General features: G+C 41.6%; 1 protein-coding gene across 4 annotated transcripts in view; it reads right to left on the bottom strand.

The window, feature by feature from the left end:
• The window catches only part of LOC124861726 (plakophilin-4-like), a 51,570-nt gene extending 30,934 nt beyond the window's left edge, over positions 1-20,636 (bottom strand). For 3 of the 4 annotated variants that reach the window (XR_007036728.1, XR_007036727.1, XM_047355653.1), the window contains exons 1-6: positions 20,211-20,636; positions 19,432-19,608; positions 7,796-7,908; positions 6,728-6,762; positions 6,138-6,245; positions 3,746-3,900 (exon numbers count right to left, since the gene is read on the bottom strand). Coding sequence is in view for 2 of the 4 variants with exons in the window: in XM_047355653.1 (XP_047211609.1) it covers positions 3,746-3,900; positions 6,138-6,245; positions 6,728-6,762; positions 7,796-7,908; positions 19,432-19,557 (537 nt within the window). In the remaining 2 variants the exon portion in view is untranslated. The remainder of the gene's footprint in view (positions 1-3,745; positions 3,901-6,137; positions 6,246-6,727; positions 6,763-7,795; positions 7,909-19,431; positions 19,609-20,210) is intronic. The other variant, XM_047355654.1, reaches the window with a different exon arrangement.
• Positions 20,637-22,123: the final 1,487 nt, after the last annotated feature.

Consider the following 22,123-nt stretch of genomic DNA (forward strand, 5'->3'; position numbering starts at 1 on the left):
AACCTGCTGGGTTTTGATCATTTAAATCAAAAGAAAATTGAAATGAGTTCACTAATATCAGCCATTCCTGTTTCATCTGTCACACAGAGAGCATATAATTATGAGCTACAGTAAAAGGAGAGAATAGTGTGACATTTTTAAGGTAGGAAATAATTCGACATGATGCTCATGGCAATAATTACTGGCCATCTAGTAGCTGCTGTCATTCCGAAGTAAGAAGAAAAGAAACAGATGGCAGCAACTGGAAAAAGTTCTCATTATGTGTTAGCGGTTTAAATTAGTGTTTTTGGCTTTAGGGCTTTTCATCTAAAAAGCTTCAGCTCCACATTAATAAGACGAATAATTCATTTCAAGGAAACTGAAGAACAATAAGAAATTTCATCTGCTTTCCAAGGTCAAAGACAGTCTTTGAATTCAGTTTTTAAAGCTGAATAAAGCAAAAACGCCCAAAATATTCATTTGGATTGCCTTTCAGTTACCCACTAAACATAATGTATGCTTTTTTTAATAGAAAAACAGCTAAAATCAAGTCTCATAACTCATATTTGGCTCAATTTGTCTCATTCTGAGTTTGTTTGTAAAAATGTACAGTGGTGTGTAAAAGAGTTTGCACCCTTCCTGATTTCTTATTTTTCTGCACATTTGTCACACTTATGTGTTTCAGATCATCAAACAAATAAAAAAATTAGACAAAGACAACACAAGTAAACACAAAATGTTTTTAAATGTAGGTTTGTATTATAACGGACACTATTGTTTTGAAAGACAGCAGAATTCATGGGTCCATTTATCACAGCAAGTCTTCCAGGTCCTGAAGCAGCAAAACAGCCCCAGATCATCACACTACCAGCATCATATTTTACTACTGGTATGATGTTCTTTTTCTGAAATGCGGTGTTACTTTACACTAGACGTAATGGGACACACACCTTCTGAAAAATTTAACTTTTGTCTCTTCAGTCCACAGAGTATTTTCCCAAAAATCTTTGGGATCATCAAGATGTTTTCTGGAAAAATTGAGACGAGCCTTAATGTTGTTTTTGCTCAGCATTGGTAGTCGTCTTGGAACTCTTCCATGTCGGTCATTTTTGCCCAGTCTCTTGCTTTGGTGGAGACAAGAACACTGACCTCAACTGAGGCAAGTGAAGCCTGCAGTTCTTTGGATGTTGTTGTGGGGTGTTTCTGACCTTGTGGATGAGTTGTCATTGCTCTCTTAGGGTAATTTTGGTCGGCTGGCCACTCCTGGGAAGGTTTACCAGTGTTCCATGTTTTCGCCATTTGTGATTAAATGCTCTCACTGTGGTGGAGCTATGCATTCTGCTGTCGACCAACAAATCCTGAAGGAGAATGTCCGACCATCTGTTCATGACCTAAAACAGGCATCATTTCCTCTGATTTAATCTTATACAGTCAGAATAAATTGTATGTGTATTTGTTTTTGACTCTTCCATTGAATTGGCACCTTAATGTGGTGGAGGGTTTGCTTGACCCTATGATCCTGAGGGCTATGCTGTATGGAAATTTAGCTCCTGGTAGGGTAAGGAAGTTCTGGAAAACTGTTTGTCGGCTCAGAAAAGGGAAACAGGATTCATCCCAAGCAGTCTATGCTTTGAGAGGGGAACTGCAGACCTGGACTGAGGACATCATCGTGCCGTGGAAGGAGCACTTTGAGGACCTCCTAAATCCAGCCACCATCTCCTCATCGGAGGAGGCAGAGTCTGAAGACTCGGGAGAATGCGATTCCATCACTTTGGCAGAGGTTGCCGAGGTGTGGATGAAATTCACTTGAGATTCTGAAGGCTCTGGACATTGTGGGGATGTCATGGTTGACATACCTCTTCAGTGTCACATGGAGGACAGGGACAACACAGTTGAAGTGGTAGATTGGGGTGGTGGTCCCGTTTTTTAAGATAGCGGACCAATTTTGTTCCAATTATTGAGGAATCACACTTCTCAGCCTCCTCAGGGAAGCTTAGCCTTGGGTGTTAGAAAGAAAACTCAGACTGACAGTCGAACCTTGGATCCAGGAGGAGCAATTTTGTCCTGGCCATGGAACAGTGGACCAGATCTTTACCCTCGCGGATTTGCTATGGGGCTCATGGGAGTATGCTTCGCCATGCTACATGTGTTCTGTGGATCTAGAGAAGTCCTATGGCAGAGTCCCCTGAGGTATTTTGCAGGGGGTGCTGTGGGATTATGGGGTATCTGGGTGGGTTTTAAGAGCAATCCAATGCTTGTATGCCCAAAGGTAGAATTGTATCCGCAATCTTGAAAAAAAGTCTATCCTGTTCCCATCGCTCATTGGACTTTGAGACCTTTGTCACCTATCCTCTATGAGATGTTAATGGACAGGATCTCAATTGTAGTAATGGAGTGGAGGCGCCTGGTTCGGGAAGCTCAGGATCTCATATTTGCTTTTTGCAGATGATGTGGTTCTGTTGACTTCTTCAGCCAATGACCTCGAGTGTGCACTGGAGTGGCTCGCTCCTGACGGAGAAGCAAACGGGTTGAGACTAAGCTCCTCTAAATCTGAGGCCATGGTTCTCGCCCGGAAAAAGGTGGACTGGCCCCTCTGGGTTGGGGCAAAGTTTCTTCCTCATGTGGAAAAGTTTAAATATCTTGGTGTCTTGTTCATGAGTGATGGTAGAATGGAACGGGAGATGGACAGACAGATTGGGACTTCATCTGCAGCAATGTGGGCGCTGGTCCTGTTTGTTGTGTTGAAGAAAGAGCTAAACCAAAACGCAAGGCTCTTAATTTACCGGTCTGTTTACGTTCCAATCCTCACCTATGGTCATAGATATGGATCATGACCAGATACAAGCAGCTCAAATGAGTTTCTGGCAGAGGCTGGCTGGACTCAGCCTTAAAGATGGGTGAGAAGCTCCATCATCTGGGGGGAGCTCAAAATAGATCCGCTGCTTCTCAGCAGCAAAAGGAGTCAGTTGAGGTAGTTTAGGCATCTGACCAGTATGCCCCCTGGGCACCTCCCATTGAAATTTTAGAGGCACGTTCCACTGGGGAAGAACCCGGGGAAGACCCAGAACCTGCTGGAGAGACTATATCCCGTCTGGCCTTGGAACGCCTTGGGATTCCCCAGAATGAGCTGGAGGATGTCGCTGGATGTCTGGAGCTCGTTCCTGGACCTGTTGCCACTGCCACCCAATCTTGGATAAGTGGAAGACAATGGATGGATGGATGAATTTGTTTTTAAAAACAATATTACGCCAAAACAAATTCCTTGTATGTCCAAAAACGTACTTGGCAATAAAGCTTTTCTGATTCTGATTCTGATTCTGATATTAGATTTAAACTGTACATCTCATAAAGAATAATATTAAGTACAAAAGCTAGAACTAACCACAATTTACAAGAAAAAAACAAGGATAAAAAGTTTTAGACTTTGATTTCAAGAACATTTTTAGTTTTTATGTTTCAAAACATTTTCTTTGTTCATGTCAAAGTTGTTTATTTGAAGTACAGGAGCATACATTTAAATATTTTCAGTCCCATCCAGTAACTCTCCAGTCACATGAATGCACAGTACCAGCTGAACCAATAGCTGATCCAGTGGTTCACCCGGTTAGATGCATGACTTATTAACTAGGACAAGTATTCATCATCTATTCTTCCCCCTGCTGTCCCAGTGGTTGGCACAGCCTGCTTATCATTCTGAAGAAAGAAGTTTCCTCTGGATTCTTACTAGTCACTGAGGTGAGGTTGCCTGCTAAGGTATGAAACCTACCTGCCCAGAGGCTTGACCTTCTGCTCTGGGGCTTCTTGATATTGAGGCTCTTGGCTCTGAACGCACCACATTCTGGTTGCTGTAATAACTGACGCTGCTGTCTTGGTACCCGCTGTCTGAATATGAGGTCATGTGGGCTGAGTGACCTCCTGAACCTAAAAAAAAGAAATAAAAATACCACCACATCATCACAGATTTGTTAAGTAGCGTTTTTTGTACAAACATGTACACACAGATATGTGCATTATGCTTTTATGTTGCTCCTGAAACAGCCTGCTGTCCTACTTTCTGCTGTAGGATGAGGAAGAGAAGAAGGAGGAGGAATGTGGGGGATATTTTTATACTCTGAAACCACTCCAACCGTATGGAATACAAATAAGCCCAAAGGCAATTTGTTTTAACATTTCAGATTGTGTATATTTACCTAAGTGGGAATTAACTGCAAAACGTCTAAGGTTAAACGGTTCTCAGAATGATCAAGTATCGACTGAGGGAGACAATTTCTATAAATTATTTAAAGTATGGAGAAAAAGAAACAAGGAAACGCTGAAATCCGATTATACAGCCACACCAGCTGCTCCTCTGCTTCGCTCTATCAGCCGCCCATCTTTGGCAGTTTAACACATGCTGCCAAGAGGCTTGATGGAACCAAAGTGTCAAACGGTCCAGTGAAGGTACCTAATGTCCAACAGAGACTGACTGCAGCTGTAATGCAGAGCTCCAGGTGTGAAGAAGTGTGGAAGTTGTACATATAAAAATAAAACCACCTTTTTGTCACTGGAATTCTTGTTTACAGAAACCAATTAGGTTAAAAATGTAGGAAAAAATCATTATTTCAGTCGTTTTAATTATAAAGGTTTAATTATAAAAAGAAATGCTACAGTAGCTCCTAACAACTATGTTTCATAACAAACAGATCAATATTGCATTAGCAGCAGGTATAGCAGAGCTATAGCATAACAGAGAGGAATCCGGCAAAGCTACATCAGACATTTAAACGTTTTATGACTCATTTTTCAAATGGGAATATGTGGAGCACTTTTAAGTTGTCATTGTCGAATCTGTGACAAAGAACAATCGATGGTCTTTGTCACCATGACAGTGGTCATAAGAAGGTTTGTGTCTTTATTTGGCTTTTACCAACACAGCAAGATGCAAATGTAGCTAGAAGGTACACACGGTCATGGTAAAATGAAAGCAGATTTAAAACTGTCACTATTTATTAAAAATATAAGTAAAAACAGAAAAGCTGTGTGTGTAAAAAAACTTAGTACACCTCCATGATTCAACAGCTTGTAGAAACATCTTTAGCAGCAATGACCTTTCAGTTTTCTATCTGACTTTTTCAGATTCTCATACTGTTGGACAAATTCTGGTCCACTCTTCTTTCCGAGGTTCTGTGAGGTTTGGTGGAGTTATTTCTGCACTGCTCTCTTTATGTCCCAACACAGCTTTTTAATCAGGTTGAGGTCTGGACTTTGACCGCCCCATTGCAACGCCCTAATTCTTTTCTCTTTTAGCCATTCTGTTGTAGATTTGCTGCTCTGTTTGGGATCATTGTCCAGTTGATGACCCAAGTTTCAGATTTCAGCTTAAATCATAAATAAAGGAGTTCATGGTCAACTCAATGACTACAAGATGCCCAAACAAACCATATCATCACCCTTCCACCACCGTGCTTGACAGTTTGTATGGTGTGTTTGTGCTGATATACTGCATTTGGACTGCTTCAAACATACATTATGTATATATTATGGCCAAACATATCTATGCAGCTTTGCATTTGTCGTACTGATATTGTCTTTGTGGGAGAAAACGCTTTCTCATTCAACCCTTTCAAACAAGCCAATCCTCATGGGTTTTAACATTTACCAAGCTGAATTGAGTTCCTGGAGGATTGTCAACTCTCTTAATTATTTTCATCTTGGGAAAAATCTTTCTGTGCTGTAAAATGATGGACTTTAAATGTTTTGGAAATGGTTTTGCAAATCTCTCCAGATTGATGAGATGCAACAAGTGCTTCTTTAAGGTCATTGCTGATGCCTTCCCACCCTGGCATTTTTGTCCAGACCAAGCTGTATTTTCCAGAGCAGCAAACTGCTAAACCTGCTGATGTCACAGAGGGGCTCACACTGATGATTATCAGTTTATCAAGTACTTTTGATTACTACTAGCTGCTACTTTTACAATAAAATCCTATGGAAGCAGCAATAGTCTACTTAGTTTATCTTGCTGATGTCTTTCCATCCTGGCATTATGTCAACCAATTGTATGTAAAACTAAAACAATGTTTGTAACATGCTTTCGAGGTAAAGAGACGGGAAACTAAAAATCTGATCTGCTGTCTTAAATTTTTTGTTCACTCTGTGTGCTTTGTGCATTGTTGACGGACCCTCACTGTCATGGAGGGAGGCGCGGTCCCCCTCAGGCATGTAGAGTCCTTCCTCCACCTCCAAGTGGTGACCTGGTACCTCTGCAGCCACACCCTGGGACCCTCCACCTATCGTACAACATGCTTGTTAGCCAAACATTCATCTGTGGATTCAAAGTCAAATAAGTGGCATCATTTCTTCATTTGGAGTTTTTTATATTCGATGATGCTTCCGTTTTGCAGGAAACACAGCTGTGAATAATAGCCCAGACATCTGAGGAGAAGGATCTTTGACAGAATAGTAAATGGGTCCAATTTCAAGCACACGGTCAGAGTTAGAAACATTGTTTTGTTTTGCTTGACCCACTGGTGCTGTGTACCAGAAATCTTCAGTCCTCTGGAGGCTATAATGGCGTTCTCAGCTGGAAAAACAATGCCGCCTCAGTAGCAAATTTATAAAGAATTAACTTAATCTGAAGCTACAGGATTTAAAAAAATTACAGGAAGCCTCAACCTAAACTTCTCACTGACGATTACAGCAGCAAACTGCAATCAGTGAGCAAAGATATAACCATTATGTTATATCACAGGGTACAAATAAGAAAGCATACCTGCAGATCGCCATGCATACGACTTCTCAGAAGAGCTTTAGTAATGGAGGAGGAGGAAATGGAGGAGACAGGAGAGCAAAAGGTTAATTAAATCACAGAGCAATACTTAATGTTCAGTCAAAGCAGAAAGGAGGAAGACGACACTGTTAACTTGAAACAGAAAAAAATCATTTTACACTCAAAAAACGACAGAGAAAATAAATAAAACGTTTTGTTCAAATCTGATTTTGCAGGTCAGCAACTGTCATTTTGAGGCTAAAACAAGTAAAACCCAATTTTTATAAAAATTAAACAAAATTATTCAAAAAATGAGCAATAAAATAAAAGCCTTTTAATGATTCAACATTTTACAAATACATTTCACACGAGTAACTGACTTACACAAATATTTTTAACAGAGTTAAATTAACTTAGTCTTCATATAGTGTCAGTCAGAGGTTTACATCCACTCGTGGGTCTCACCACGTAAATAATTAAATAACATAAAACTGCATTAATGTAAAACAAGAACCGGGTGCAGGAGTCAATCCAAACAGGATCAAAGTTGTTCTTACAGGCTGAATTACATATAGTGCTGTTAAAAATGGCTTTAACCTTTGTAGAGTTCTTCTGTTTATACTTGTTGTCACACTTAAAAGGTTCATATCTTCAAAGTAATTTAGTTTAATTTATTTAGAGAAAAGAGCTCCAATTAATTTAACAAAACCCTCTACTGTGGCTGAACTGAAACAATTTTGTAGAGAACAGTAGGACAAACAGTGGTGTTAAAGACCTATTGGCAGTTATCAGAAACACTTGATGGCAGCTATTGCTTTTATTAGATCATCTTTGATTATTAACATTTGTTTGATGATCTTTATGTGAAAGCAAAAATAGAAGAAATCTGTAAAGTTGCAATAACTTTCTCACAGCGAATCCCTAAACATCCTGGAGAAATCTAGTCAGAGTTAATCATGTTTGGCCAAACTTTTGAAATTAAATTATTCCTTAAATTGTTCCGTTAAATGTTTACATTTACTTGTATCAGCAACCCTAAATCAAATGTTTTAAATCACAAACAGGACTTACCTGCTACTGTCTCCTGCTGGCGACTCGGCTCCCAGCATGCACCTCTCCAGCTGACTCGCCACAATCTGCCGCTCCTCCTCAAGCTCCCTGGTCAGTCGCTCAAACTGGAGCTCCTGCAGCGAGACATGAGGAGCACAATAACAGCCCAAGATCTACCATAAGACAGCACCTGAAAACTCATATTTTAGACCCATTTATCCATGCCAGTTAGAAATAAACAGAAATCAGCTTTTTGGACTCAAACTGCATTCCTTGACTAACTCAGCCAGCTTGATTAAGCTAACATCTATGAACCTATTTCAATTTTAATACATTTCTGACCAAAAAACAGCTAGCTAAACAGTTAGTGCACTGATTTAAAAAAAAAAAATGAACACACTCTATGATAGGGAAACCGAGGTAGCTAAAAAGTTGCATAAGGTCACCACCGGGGGGCAGTGTGATGGTAGGAAGTGGTAGGAATGTTTACATTTACTTGTATCAGCAACCCTGGTGGCAGCCCTGGTGGTTTACTGCAAAAAATATAGTAATGATGAGAACTACAACCAGGATACTAGAAGGATTGTTTTCGGGGACACACCAGAAGAGATTTGGAGGATGTTAATGCTGTTGTCACACAAGGGTGTGTATGAGCAACAAAACCGGGAGAATTGAGCTGACTGAGCAGCTGACCGAGCACCTGTCATTTGTTGTCGTTTTGGCTATTATTTGAGATGACATGAGAACTTTGTAGGTGTTTTGCAGAGAAATTAATTGTCTGTGGTGTGTTTATTCTAAGAGACTTCATTTTAAGCAACACATTCCGAAAGCAAACATAGGTATTTACAGCAATTTCCTAAACTCTTTCCTTGCAGACTAGCAGTCTAACAGGAAAAGGATAAGAGGTATTAATGCCCTTTGTTTATTATAAGAGGACTAAATGAAACTATTTGAAAAGCTGTTAGCCACCCAGTTAGGAGTCCAGCACTGCTGATCTTCCTGCAAACATGGCTATGTGTCCTTCGCTGCTCTGTCCCTTTCTACTTAATGTTTGTTTCTAGTAGAACATGATGGATTATTTACGTCTGCAAGCGTGTTTGTAGCATGTTAGTCTGCTTCACATGATTTTGTTGGGTATCTCTGAGCTAAAACAGGACTAGATGCTGGAAGCGGAGGTGTTTACTGAAAACTTGGCAGGAGAATATTTTGACATATTTCTAACAAAACAAACAACCAAGCGAACAGTTTCTTTTTGAAGATGGTAATGAAAGGAATTACAACCCCTCCATACATCTCACCGTGCAAGTAGCTGAGATTTTGCTCTTCCACAATGTGATTTTGCATATATTTTCAGGAGCGTTTTCACCATCAGGCTAAAAATGTGTTTTGGACATAATTTTCTTTGTCCAAATCAGTACCATTTTAGATATGTGTGGATTTTTGTTGTTGTGACCATTTAAATCTGTTTTATGGTGAATAAAAAAGAAGACCTTTAAGTCCTATGAAACATGAAAGTAGTATTTCTTTTATCTTGGTGACTACGTCACCTTTAAGAAACATTCAGGCTTGTATTCATCTACGCTCTAAAGCTACCCTTAATCTATCGGAAACTATCCAAACCAACCTTGCTTTATTTGAAAACAGAACCGCCCCTCAAACTTAATAACTGGCTGCCATTGGAGGCAACAACTGTAATCAAGGGTTTGCAATACAGGGCAAAAAGTATTTTAAATAGCTGTGAAGGAATTTGGCCCACTCTTCTTTACAGAATTATTAATTCAGTCACACTGGAGGGGGTTTGAGCATGAATGACCCTTTTAAAGTCATGTAACAGCATCTGAATTGGAATCAGTCCATCCATCCACCATAGTATTTAACATCATAATCCCTTCTAAACTACAAAAGTCTCTTAAATCCACACTGCTGCCAGCTTTTCATCTATTTTCTTTTTGTTTTTGGGTCAGCCACCAACGTGCTTTGCTCTAATTTATTTCACTGGTATCCTAAGGACTGTAGAAGCCATCGGGCTGCAGCAGGGGGTGGAAATAACAGAGCTGGCCTGATTTTAGAAGCAGCGAGACTGATTCTCTGTGCAAAACCAACTCCAATAGTTTTGTTTTTGTTGCAAACAGCATTATTTCAGACACCTGAACAAGGCTACCGGACCCACAAGACAGCCAATTGTCGACACATTATCATCTTAGCTCTAACAGCATGAAACATCAAGAATCTCAAGAAGAGGAGTGAACACTCAGGTGTAATTTTGCATTTTTAATAAGTGTTGTATCTCTGAAGCAACTGATCCTCACTAATTGGACAGATGTTTGTGGACTCAGAGCTCTCGTGGCTCACAGTCGGCTGCTGTAATCTGCTGTAAAATGCTGTACTGAAGACAAATTGACTCTTATTGAAGCTTTTTTCAGTTTTAGTCGTGTTTATGAAATGGGGATCTTGGAGTTCTTTTAACTTTCTTAAAATGTACTGCCGCTGCCAGTTTAAGGCAACTATATTTTCTTCATAAAAATGTGGGTATTTATCCTAATTTTAAATAAAAAACAGAGTTTTCATGTGGTATTTCTATGATTTTTGTTTCATTATTTTTACATGGTGCTTTAACACAAAGCCAAGACAGAAAGAAATCAGAAATAATCTGTGTAAAGAACTAGAAGGTCATTTTGATTCACATCACAATAATGAAGATTATACACAAGTGAACAGAAGTGGACGATCTCAGACTCTACAGGCTTAGGTTAGGATGGTAAATATCGATTTTGTCCTTATTGCAAGCAAGAAGTTGTAAAATCCCATAAAAAGGAATTTTATAGCAATTTTGGGAGAATAATTTTTTTAAACTTTGAAATACCTTGATACTGGTGACTGACTCATGACTAAGGGGGTTCTCTTAGTAAGATGGCAGCACGAATTTGATTTGCAAAAGTTGGATCTAAATGAAGCACCAAATACAGAATATCATCACAATATCACAATCTCCCCCCCCCCCCCCCCCCCATCTTCTTGCAAGCCTGGGGGTGGAGGTGTAATGATATGGGCTTGTTATGTAGCCACAGGACTTGGACACCTTACAGTCACTGATTCAACCATGAAGTCCTCTGTATATCAACGTGTTTAGGAGTCCAAAATAAAGCTGAAGTTTGGCCCAGATTAGGTCATCAACAGGATGATGATGATCTCAGAAAGAGCAGCCGATCATCAACAGAAGAGCAGATAAAGAATAAAGGCATAGTAATGGCCCAGTCAAAGTCCAGACCTCAACCTGTCTGAAATACTGTAGTGGGACCTTAAAAGAGCTATGTAGAACTTAAACATCGGCAAATTTCAACGAACTGAAGCAAAGATACAATAAAATTCTTATTATTATACATGGGTTTGCTGTTAGTAAAACTAAATATGACAGCTTAAAGAGACCGTGAAACCAGGGTGTACCTTGTTTGTTTTGAAACTTCAGTTTCAAGAACCTCACTGAATGGATTCTAAATAAATGGTCCAATGCATAACAAACCTTTTATTGATATTGATATTTATTGTTCTGTTTGGTGTCGCATTGTTCTGTTCAATCAATAATCAACGCATTTAACATGATATACACTAAAGGCAGAAGAAGCTACCCAGAATGTAAACGGAGTTGGTGAATATGTGAGTAGATTAGTAATAGTGACACATCTACAACTATCAGGGAGACAACTGTGAATGCTTTAAGCAAGCAACTTATTGTCACAGCCTTGCTGCTGACTTTGCCTTCCTGCATTCACTTACATCATTCCAAAGCTCTGCAGAGACAGGACCGCAACACACAGCCCCACTTGTTTAGCCACGCCGGGTTACGGCACATCTCAGGGGCCAAACATAACAGCATCAGGGCCTCCCAGGCCGACATAAAGCCGTGCCAGGAGACACCTCGCACCAGCTGGGGGAGCTCTCACGGACAATCCGACACAGCTCATTATGAGCCGTCACAGCCTGTTTTTCCACCCTGTTATCAAGTCACAACAACCGCAGACCTTTGCTGATTGCTGTGTCTTATCTTGGCCCAGCAGTTCTGTTTATCCATATCCATATCTGTGATATCCGTGAAATGTTCGGCCTACTTCTCCTGCTGCTGCAAACTCCATCTTAAAGGGTTTGTAACAAAGCCAGCCTGAACATTTCCAGGCTCGTCTTGCAGCAGAGGCAGATATCTTCCACAAGGATCTTATCATAATGATATGTGTGATAAAGAAAAGAAAAGGACCATCCAATGTTCACACTTATCCTTCCCATCAAAATTCCAGAAATTCCTTTTGCACACAAATATTTCCAGAGTCTAGTTTTTTAGGATGGACGGACGGACGGAAGGATGGATGGATGGATGGAAGGATGGATGGATGGATGGATGGATGGATGGATGGATGGACGGACGGACGGATGGAAGGATGGACGGACGGACAGACGGACGGATGGATGGATGGATGGATGGAAGGATGGATGGATGGATGGATGGATGGATGGATGGATGGATGGATGGAAGGATGGATGGATGGATGGATGGATGGATGGATGGATGGATGGACGGACGGACGGATGGAAGGATGGACGGACGGACAGACGGACGGATGGATGGATGGATGGAAGAATGAATGGAAGGATGGATGGATGGATGGAAGGATGGATGGAAGGAAGGATGGATGGAAGGACGGACGGAAGGATGGACGGACGGACGGACAGACGGATGGATGGATGGATGGATGGATGGAAGGATGGATGGAAGGACGGACGGACGGACGGACGGATGGATGGATGGATGGATGGAAGGATGGATGGATGGATGGATGGATGGATGGATGGATGGAAGGATGGATGGAAGGACGGACGGACGGACGGATGGATGGATGGATGGATGGAAGGATGGATGGAAGGACGGACGGACGGACGGATGGATGGACGGACAGACGGACGGATGGATGGATGGATGGATGGAAGGATGGATGGAAGGACGGACGGACGGACGGATGGATGGACGGACAGACGGATGGATGGATGGACGGATGGATGGATGGAAGGATGGATGGAAGGACGGACGGACGGACGGACGGACGGAAGGATGGACAGACGGACAGATGGAAGGATGGATGGACGGACGGACGGACGGACGGATGGACGGACGGACAGAAGGACGGACGGATGGATGGATGGACGGACGGACAGATGGACGGACGGACAGAAGGACGGACGGATGGATGGACGGACGGACGGACAGAAGGACGGACGGATGGATGGACGGACGGACGGACAGAAGGACGGACGGATGGATGGACGGACGGACAGAAGGACGGACGGACGGACGGATGGACGGACGGACAGAAGGACGGACGGATGGATGGACGGACGGACAGAAGGACGGACGGATGGATGGATGGACGGACGGACAGATGGAAGGACGGACAGATGGAAGGATGGATGGACGGATGGATGGACGGACGGACGGACAGAAGGACGGACGGATGGATGGACGGACGGACGGACTGATGGACGGATGGATGGACGGTTGGATGGATGGACGGACAGACAGAAGGACGGACGGACGGATGGATGGACGGATGGATGGTTGGTTGCAAGGATGGAGGAATTGATGGATAAAAATGTTTGACCTTTAACGAAATGCGGAACAAATATCCTTCCATACTTTTCCAGAACTGAACAACCCTGAATATAAGTTGCAGAACCCTGACTTTGACTATAAAAGGAATGCCAACCTCCTCTGTAGAGGGCTGTGTTTGTAGGGACTGTTTTCTTTCCCTGAGCTGACAGCAGCAGACTGTTGCACTGCAGAGCAGCTCCCAGATGAACTTGATGCATGGCACTGCTGAAAAAGAACATGCAAGCTCATCAAAACCCACATACAAGCTGCATGGGAGGGGGAGCTCAACAAAACTACAACTGAGCCACTTCAGTGCTCCTCACGCTTGGCTTGATTTCGATGAAAAGAGCCAACAAATCGCACTCCTTGTCACAGCAAATTACCCGCACAGATGCTCCTGATGTGGATGAGTGAAAGCTCTGAGGCTGCAGAGGGTTTGCCACATATGAGCTGCAGGGTCTCCGTCTGAATCAGTGACTTAAACTAACTCTAACTGCAGCTATAGCAATGCCGACTGGACCCCAGCTTTGAAGCATGACATGTTTTCAGAAATGGAGCTCTCACAATCCGCCTCCTGGTGCCAGAGGTGGAGGATTTGGAGTCGTATCTTCATGGTCTAAGAGGATTTCTTGATCCTCTGTGTGGGAATCACAGGGGATCCTCCACCTTCTAAAACTGTGCCATCACTCTGTGATGTTCTTTGTATACGTGGATCTGCCTCCACCTGCCTCATCCACTTAGTGACTTGTCTCCGCCATTAGAGAAGGAGCAAAATTGTTGCTTGCAATCAAACAAGGCGTTTGGGCGTGTGAAGAGATAGGAAGGGCTTTGATTCATCTAAAGGTTACATGTGGAGGCATACAGATGGGAAAACAAAAGTATGATAAGCAGCACTAAGGTCTGTGGAGGATAAAGTGGATGTGAAAGCTGCTGTATCTGCTTTTTCTCTAATGATTTTACTCAGTTAAGGCCAGAGGTCCTATGCAGCCGGGAATAAAATGAAAAATAATACTTCCAGACTACTTTTATCTCATTGTCTAAATCCATCCATCCTTCCATCCAGTTTGGGACTGTCCACCAGCCAATAGACTCAGACGGAGGTTCTGTAAATCATACAAAGTTCTTGCAGAGTCCAGGATTTGTGGTGGGTGGGGTGGGTGGGGTTGTAGTGCTGGCAGGCAGTGTGATGTGGGCTGAAGCAGAGACAGCTGGCAGTCTTGGGGTCTTTTGGGTTGATTTTTGTTGGGCCGTCAGAGATGTCTTTCAGCTCTTTGGTGTTTTTCTCAATGGCTGCGGGTGGACAGGTGGTTGGTTGTTGCCCTCCTGTGGTTATTGAATTGTTCATTGCCTCGATTTGCCTTGATTTTGAACTGATCTGAACTGAAGTAAATTGAACTGAAATGTAGTGAATTGAATTAATTTTAATTAAACTGAATTAAAATTAACTGCAGGAAATTGAATGAAACTGGAGCGATGCTAACTAAACTGAATTCAACTTAAGTACATTTATGTGAAGTGAATTGAATTAAACTCAACTGAACTAATACAAACTGAAGTGAACTAGAGTGATTTAAACTGAAATGAATTCAGTTGAAGTGAGCTGAAGAGAACTGAATTGGACTGGATATTTTTTAGGTTGATAGTACATTTTCCTCTTTGTAGGCTCAGTTCTGTTGCCAGATAAAAAAGTCTAAAATGTTCTGCTCAGATGTGTGAATGTATTTTCTTGATTCTCATCTTTCCTTTAGTGGATACTCTTCTGCAGGCTGTTCTCTCAACTTCAGATCAATCCCTCAGAGTTTGCTGAAGAAGTGACAAAATCAAACTGTGTACTTACACTTCTGTGGGGTTTTAAGTGTCTGAGCTACCCCATTTGATATTTCCCTGCTCACATCCATCTCACCCCCACTTTTAATGGGCTAAATGGGAGCAAAGTGGAAAAGCATCAGGCTTTGAACACAATAGAAAGCAATAACTGATGTGCTCCATTTAGCACGTCTAATTTAACATTTCTGTGGATGAACTGCAGGCGGTAGATTTAACGCTTCAGCAGCACCGCTGCCTGCATTCCAACAACTTTGCTTTATTTTCTCTTCATAGGCTGTTCAACCGTCTGAAACAAGTTACATGATGAAATATTTGGCCTATAGGAACTCCAGGCGTTTCATCGTGTTTATGTTGGAATAGCAAAGGTGGGTTTTTCTGCTTTACATCTATAAATGCCATCTTCTAAACAGAGGAATCCACAAGAAAGGTTTCTGTCTCAGTATTCCACATGGAAGGGGTTGAATGCATTTAAATGTGGATTCCTTAACATTTCTCACTACTTTCATGAAAACAGAAATGTTATTGTCAGCATTCAAGAGAACCATGTAATGTTATCTAGCTTCCATCTAACAAGATACAATGCAGATTTTAGGAGGTAGCGGTGGAAGGATGGACAGAGTTCTTCTAGCATCCAACAAAGACCATAACTTTGGTTATTTTCTTCCCTTACTAAAAGCTAGAGATGAAATCTGACAGCACCGATTTCAGAGCTCACTCATTAGTTAAGTCTGCCATTTTCCTAGAATAGCTGTATGTAAAACATTTTAGTTCTGCAGAGCAGATTTCAAAGCTCTTGGAGCGTCTTTCTTCTCATGGTTGTTTCAAAACAGTTTGTTTTTTTGACCACTAAAAATTTAGCATCATAATAGTGTTACAATATGTGCTTCAAATTTGGAGAAATTAGATTTGTTTGATGCCAGGGCTGAAAGACAACAGCAATATCAGGTGTGTGTTAACACAATGCCAAGGTCATGCCTTGTGGAGAAAACCAAACTCCACATCCTTTGCATTCTCAAATGTGAGTCCATCTATCCAACAGCTGGAGTTCGGTCCAAACTGGGGTCAACAACGGGGCAATGATCCCAAACATAGCTGCAAATCTACAGAAAAAGAAAAGAATCACAGTGTTGCAATGGCCTAGTCAAAGTGCAGACCTCAACCAGACCAAAATGCTAGAGTGTAATGTCAAGAGAGCTGTGCAGAAACAAGTGTCATTAAAAGTAAGTAGGGGTGCCCCTAGGAATTATACTGGAACCACTTCTTTTTACCCTGAATGCTACCTTTTGCGTAAAATATATAGAAGACCTTCGAAGTTATACATATTTTGCTCATTCATTTAGCGCTTTTCTAAAACCTGGACAGTTAACAAGTACCGAGAGTTATTGCTGCTCAAGGTGGTCCTACCATGCTTTTCAGTATGTTTTGGTTATTTCAATGAATGTAATTTCTTTTTGGATGTAATGCAACTAAACAGCAAAACCATTTTAATACGCAGGTCTAGAGAGGTCCAAAAATAATCAAAACTGAAACATGATGGTTCACATCTTCATTATTACCTGATTAAGATCCCAATAAGGTGGCTCATGTATAAGAAGAGTAGAACCAAATGTTAGGGTCAAATGGTAAAACTGGGATTAGATCTACAGCTGCTACATGAACATGAAATACATCGTATTTAGTTGTCACTGGGAGTTAAAATCTGCAGTTTCTTGACTCAAAGTCAGATACTCCATTGCTTGCAGCTTTTTCTTTAGCGTTGTTGCCTGTTTTTCTTCAAGCTTGGCTTCAAACTTCTTTGGGAAAACACCACAAACCATGAGCGATTAGGTCAGTAAGGTTACTGGCAAACAGTTTGAAACACAAACATCATTAACCCAAGAAAATAGGACATTTTTGTAGTACGTCATGGAATCTGCCAGCTCTAGGTATATAATTTTTGACTGGAGTTCAATCAGAGCTGACAGAAGTGACCTTGATTCAACCCTTATGCATGTGTATTAGTGTCACTGGATCATATTTCACATGGCTAACAGACCCAGTGACATGTCTGCAACTACTGTATGCCTGAAAATGTCTTCTGTAATGTACCGTCAAGAAAATTTTGGAATTTTGAAAAGAGCTGAATAAAGTTTTTATTTCCTGCAGAATCTCTAGATCTGAAACTGAATATTTAAACTGTTTCAACTGCAACTTCCTACCCGCATAGCGAAGCAAGTGCAGAAAATCTTTGCTCTGGATGCACTTAGTATGACACTAAGGCAGCCAAATAGTCTCTTCCTGATATGTAGGTGCAGCCTATCTGAAGCCCTTCAAAAAACTGCAGATTAAACACTGGATCTGAATCTCCTTTCTTAGACATCATAAGCCTTTAAATAGCAGTGCGCCTGATTCAGAGCTGCACGGCCAGGGAGTGAGCGGAGAACATGGCTACTGTCCAGGTATAATTAAGAGGAGGAGAACAGAAAGACTCCCATGCTGACAAGATATAAATCAGCATAAAACATAACAGCAGGGACAGGGAGGCAGACCGAGGCTGTCCTCACAGGTTTGCATTGTTGTTTTCCTGCAGATCTGATGTATTTCAGGGAGCATCAGCAGCAAATAATAAAAAACATAACAAAAAATAATACTACCCCCCAAAAAACTGCTTTTTCACTGACTTGAAAGCAAAACAAAGTGTAAAGAAAGGCGAGGAAGAGAATGAAGGGAACAGAAGCACGGAAAAGGTTCAAAAACACATTTGGATGACTTCACTGTCGGTTCCTTCACATTTCTACTGAGAAACAACAAATATCATCTGACCAGGTGCAATTTGCATCATTTCTTAGCTTTTCATTTCATGCCAAATGTTGTTTTTTTTTGCACCATGACATCTTTTTCTAGGTACTGAATTAAGTAAGTGCAGCAGTGAAAATTATTAATGAAGCTTTTAATAGAAATGTAGGTGCAGATTTGTGTGACTCAGCACTGCGATTCACTTACATTTCGTCCTCATCTGGAGATAATACCCTGGATTTACTGTGTAAATTTGGTTGACTCGGGTTACAAGCACAGCTAAAAACTGCCTAAAACTTGCCTGGACTTCCAAAGCACCAGGACAAGAAAGAACAAAATAAACTGACAAGAAAATACTTCAGGGAGCAGCTAAACATCCAAGAAGAGACACAAAACGATCTGAAAATGTCAAATTGTCAGAGGTGTACCAACAGACAACAATATAGTATTATGAGAAGCAAAATGAGCTCAGAGAAATAAAACAATGCATTAAGGAGCATAAAATCACCACATAAAGGTGCAAAAAGATGACAAAAAAGGCTGAGCAACCAAGCTGAGCAACGAAATGACCAAAAGGTGATACAAACATGACCTCAGGGAGACATAACTCACATGAAAGCACTACAGAGGTTCAATCAACCAGGTAGAGGCCTGGACTTTGACTGGGCCATTGTGACACTTTGACTATTGTTTTTCAGTCAGAGCAGCAGTTAGGATCAATGTCCCACTGATGACCCAGTTTGGTCAAAGCTCCAGCTGTTGGACAGATGTCTTCACATTCAACTATAGAATACCTAGGCATACAGAGAAGCTCATGGTTTGCTCAGTGTCTGCAAGTTGTCCAGGTTCTGTGGCTGCAAAACTAGCCCACATCACCACCACTTCACCACTGTGTTTGACAGTTGGTATGAGATGTTTGGTTTTCTCCAAACATGGCGTTGTGCATTATGGCAGTTTTGTTTTGGTCTCATCTGTCTAAAGGGATTGTTTAAAAAGTCTTATGATTCGGGCGCTGAGTTGAAACAGGGCTTACTTTCTATTTTTCCATTTCTCCAATAACCATAGAGTTAAAACAATGAGAAGCCAGATCATGACTCTCTAAAACAGGAAACTTAAACCAGTGGTCTGAATCTAAAACAAATCCCATCAGGCTCAAAATAATCAAAAATGGCCTAGATAGGATGCAAACTCTTTTATAAAAATGGAAAGGATTGCAGATAACCCCAAACTCTGACAAATTATCATCCAAAAGTGAAAAATATAGGCAAAGTCATGCCACAAGGGCACACGTTAATAGAGGAAGACTGAAAAAATCTCTCAAAGAGAGCAGGTTTCTTAAATAAGGCAAGCGTTTGAATTCAAAAGGAAGGAAGAAATGAATGAGAATGAAGCCTCAGAGAGTGTGACTGCAGCAACCTACCTGCTCTTTAACAGAAGCCAAGAGGTTGGTGGTGGTTGTGGTGCTGGACTCCGACTGGAGGCCTTGACGGCTTGGCCCTTCTTTGACCACCATGGGCCCTTCCCCTTCTGCGTCGCCTTCCTCCATATCTTCCACGTCCACAGATCTGGCTGGCTGCTGCACGTGACCTCTCTGACCCTGCAGGACAACCACAAGACAATCAGGATGTGAGTTAATGCACAGAAAATCACAGTAACATTACTTGGAGGAAACACGTTGGGTTTTAATTGCAGGGATTCACCCTCTGGGTTATAGCAATATCCCAGACTGTGTGGTATTCCTCCAATAATCTCCCCCCTAGAGGCTCAGGGTGTGATTGTGCTTTTTCGAAATCCCTCAGGAGTCACAAAGGGGCCAATGATTATTGTGTTTTTTCATCAAGTCTTCCAGTAGGATTTAACCCATCTCTTATGCATGCAGTTACACACACACACACACACACACACACACACACACACACACTGATCGCTGCAGGCTGCATCTTTCTTCTGTGTGTTTTACTGTGGCTTGTCTCCACACAAACTACTGCTACCTATATGTGTTTACATGTGTGCATGCACGATGCATGGGGTGCATGCATCTAAACGTGCCTGCCTGTCATCCTCAAACCTCCATCACTCATTCACCATCCGGCTGCCAAGGACGAGGTCACACCGACTCAGATTACCAGAGACCGGGTAGCACGGCTGCGCTCAAGCCGAGCCAGCAGAGCTCCCCGCCCGCAGTTGAGCGCAACTCACCGGCCAGATGTTGCTGTTAGAAGCAGGCCACAGCTGGCTCAGTCCGCATCCATCCTCCTCCTACAAAGCGGCCGTGACAGCTACTCCATTCCCCGACGTCACAAACAAACAAGCAGCCGCGTGCACGTCCTCGCGTTTATCATGCAATTCAAATTTCTTTTTGCCTTTGTTTCGTCCAATCGATTCCTTAATCCCGTGTGCTCGGAGCGGAGGGTTAAACGCAGGCGTGCATTCCTGGCGTCCAGGCTGCACCCAGCTACGAGCGCCGACCATCAGCGGCGTGACGTCACCATGCGGCTATGGATTATTTCCGATCGAAGGATCGATGAGGAGCCGCGGCGGCAGGAGTCGTGCAGCAGCGCGGCAGCTCCTTGCAAAGCTCTCCGCTGGAGAGGAAGGATGCAGCCTGCAGCGCTCAGTGTGTGTGTGTGTGTGTGTGTGTGTGTGTGTGTGTGTGTGTGTGTTTTACCGTGTTACCTCTCCACACAAACCAGTGCTGGTCAGAGAGACGATTATGGGATTCCCAGTTAACTGCTCAGGTTATCAGGTGCATGATATTGGACTCTTATCATTGTCACGATTACAATTTATTACAACATTAAAAATAAATATTTATTTTATTTCGAAAAGCAATCAAAATGGTTCCTCCACGTTTTTCTTGTCAAACTTTCACGTTAGTCTAGCCTCAAATGTGTATTTTATTGTTTTTCTACATCTTTATTCACTAAAATTTTAGATACTTCCCCAGTGATAAGGCTTTAAATCTAGAGTCTGGAAAACCCACAGACAGAATGGATGCATGCGTGGAAAGATAGATGGATGGATGGATGGATGCACCATGAATAGATGAATGGTTGGACAGAGCGACTGATGTATGGACAAAAAGATGGGTGTATGGACATAAGGACCATGGATGGAATGACAGACAGAAAATGGACATGCATACATTTAATGATTGATGTATGGATATATCAAGGGTTGAGGGATAGATGTATGGAATAATAAACAGATGGATGGATGAACAAGTGGATACATAAATGAAGAGCTGGATGGATGTATTTGGATGGACAGATAGAAAATGGATGGTGTGGATAGATGAATTGATGAGCATACAACGGATGGGCAAAAAGTGGATTTATCATGGATTGGCTAATGGATGGAGTAGTAGAAGGAAAGATGGATGGATGAGTGATGGATAATTGGATGGAGTATGAATTGATTAATAAAAGGGACATTGTGACTGACAGATGGATGGATTGATGGATGCATTTTCCAACATTAAAACAACCTTGATAGAATTACATATTTAACATTACATATTTTAAATGTAATCACTAAAACATAATTCCAGTTACAGTCATAATAACTCAGTTTCAATGTTACACTTCTCAGAACAATAATCTGGGTCCGTATCCACAAAGAATCCTAAGACTAAAAGTAGCTCCTAGTGACGTCATTCTAAGAAAAATCACAGAAGTTTTTCGAATATTTTTCTCAGGATTTTCCTTCGGTAAGATAAAAGTTATTCACGAAGTGTCTTAGGTCTTCAGCGAGCTCCTAAAGTGAGCAAATGTTAATAGTAATGAGGAGGACTTTTATGGAGTTTAAGAGTGTCTTAAGCAGGCAAGATGGTGGAAAGACCAAGAAAAAGTCGAATAAATGATCTCATAAATGTCTATAACAATCATACAATTCTGAATATAGATAAGATTAACCTTATTATCCCTCTAGGGCAAAATTAAATAGTTTAAGTGGGAGGACTGATTATAGTTTTTCCAAATGTATTTTTTAAAGCATTATATATATATATATATATGTCAATACAAACTCTAAACAGTTCAATAATCTAAGAACTGCATACATAGAAGGAAGATGCAAATGAAATATTAGCTGTATTGTGTGTGATTTTAGCA

This window comes from Girardinichthys multiradiatus, chromosome 24 (genome assembly GCF_021462225.1).
Source record: "Girardinichthys multiradiatus isolate DD_20200921_A chromosome 24, DD_fGirMul_XY1, whole genome shotgun sequence".
NCBI lineage: Eukaryota > Metazoa > Chordata > Actinopteri > Cyprinodontiformes > Goodeidae > Girardinichthys > Girardinichthys multiradiatus.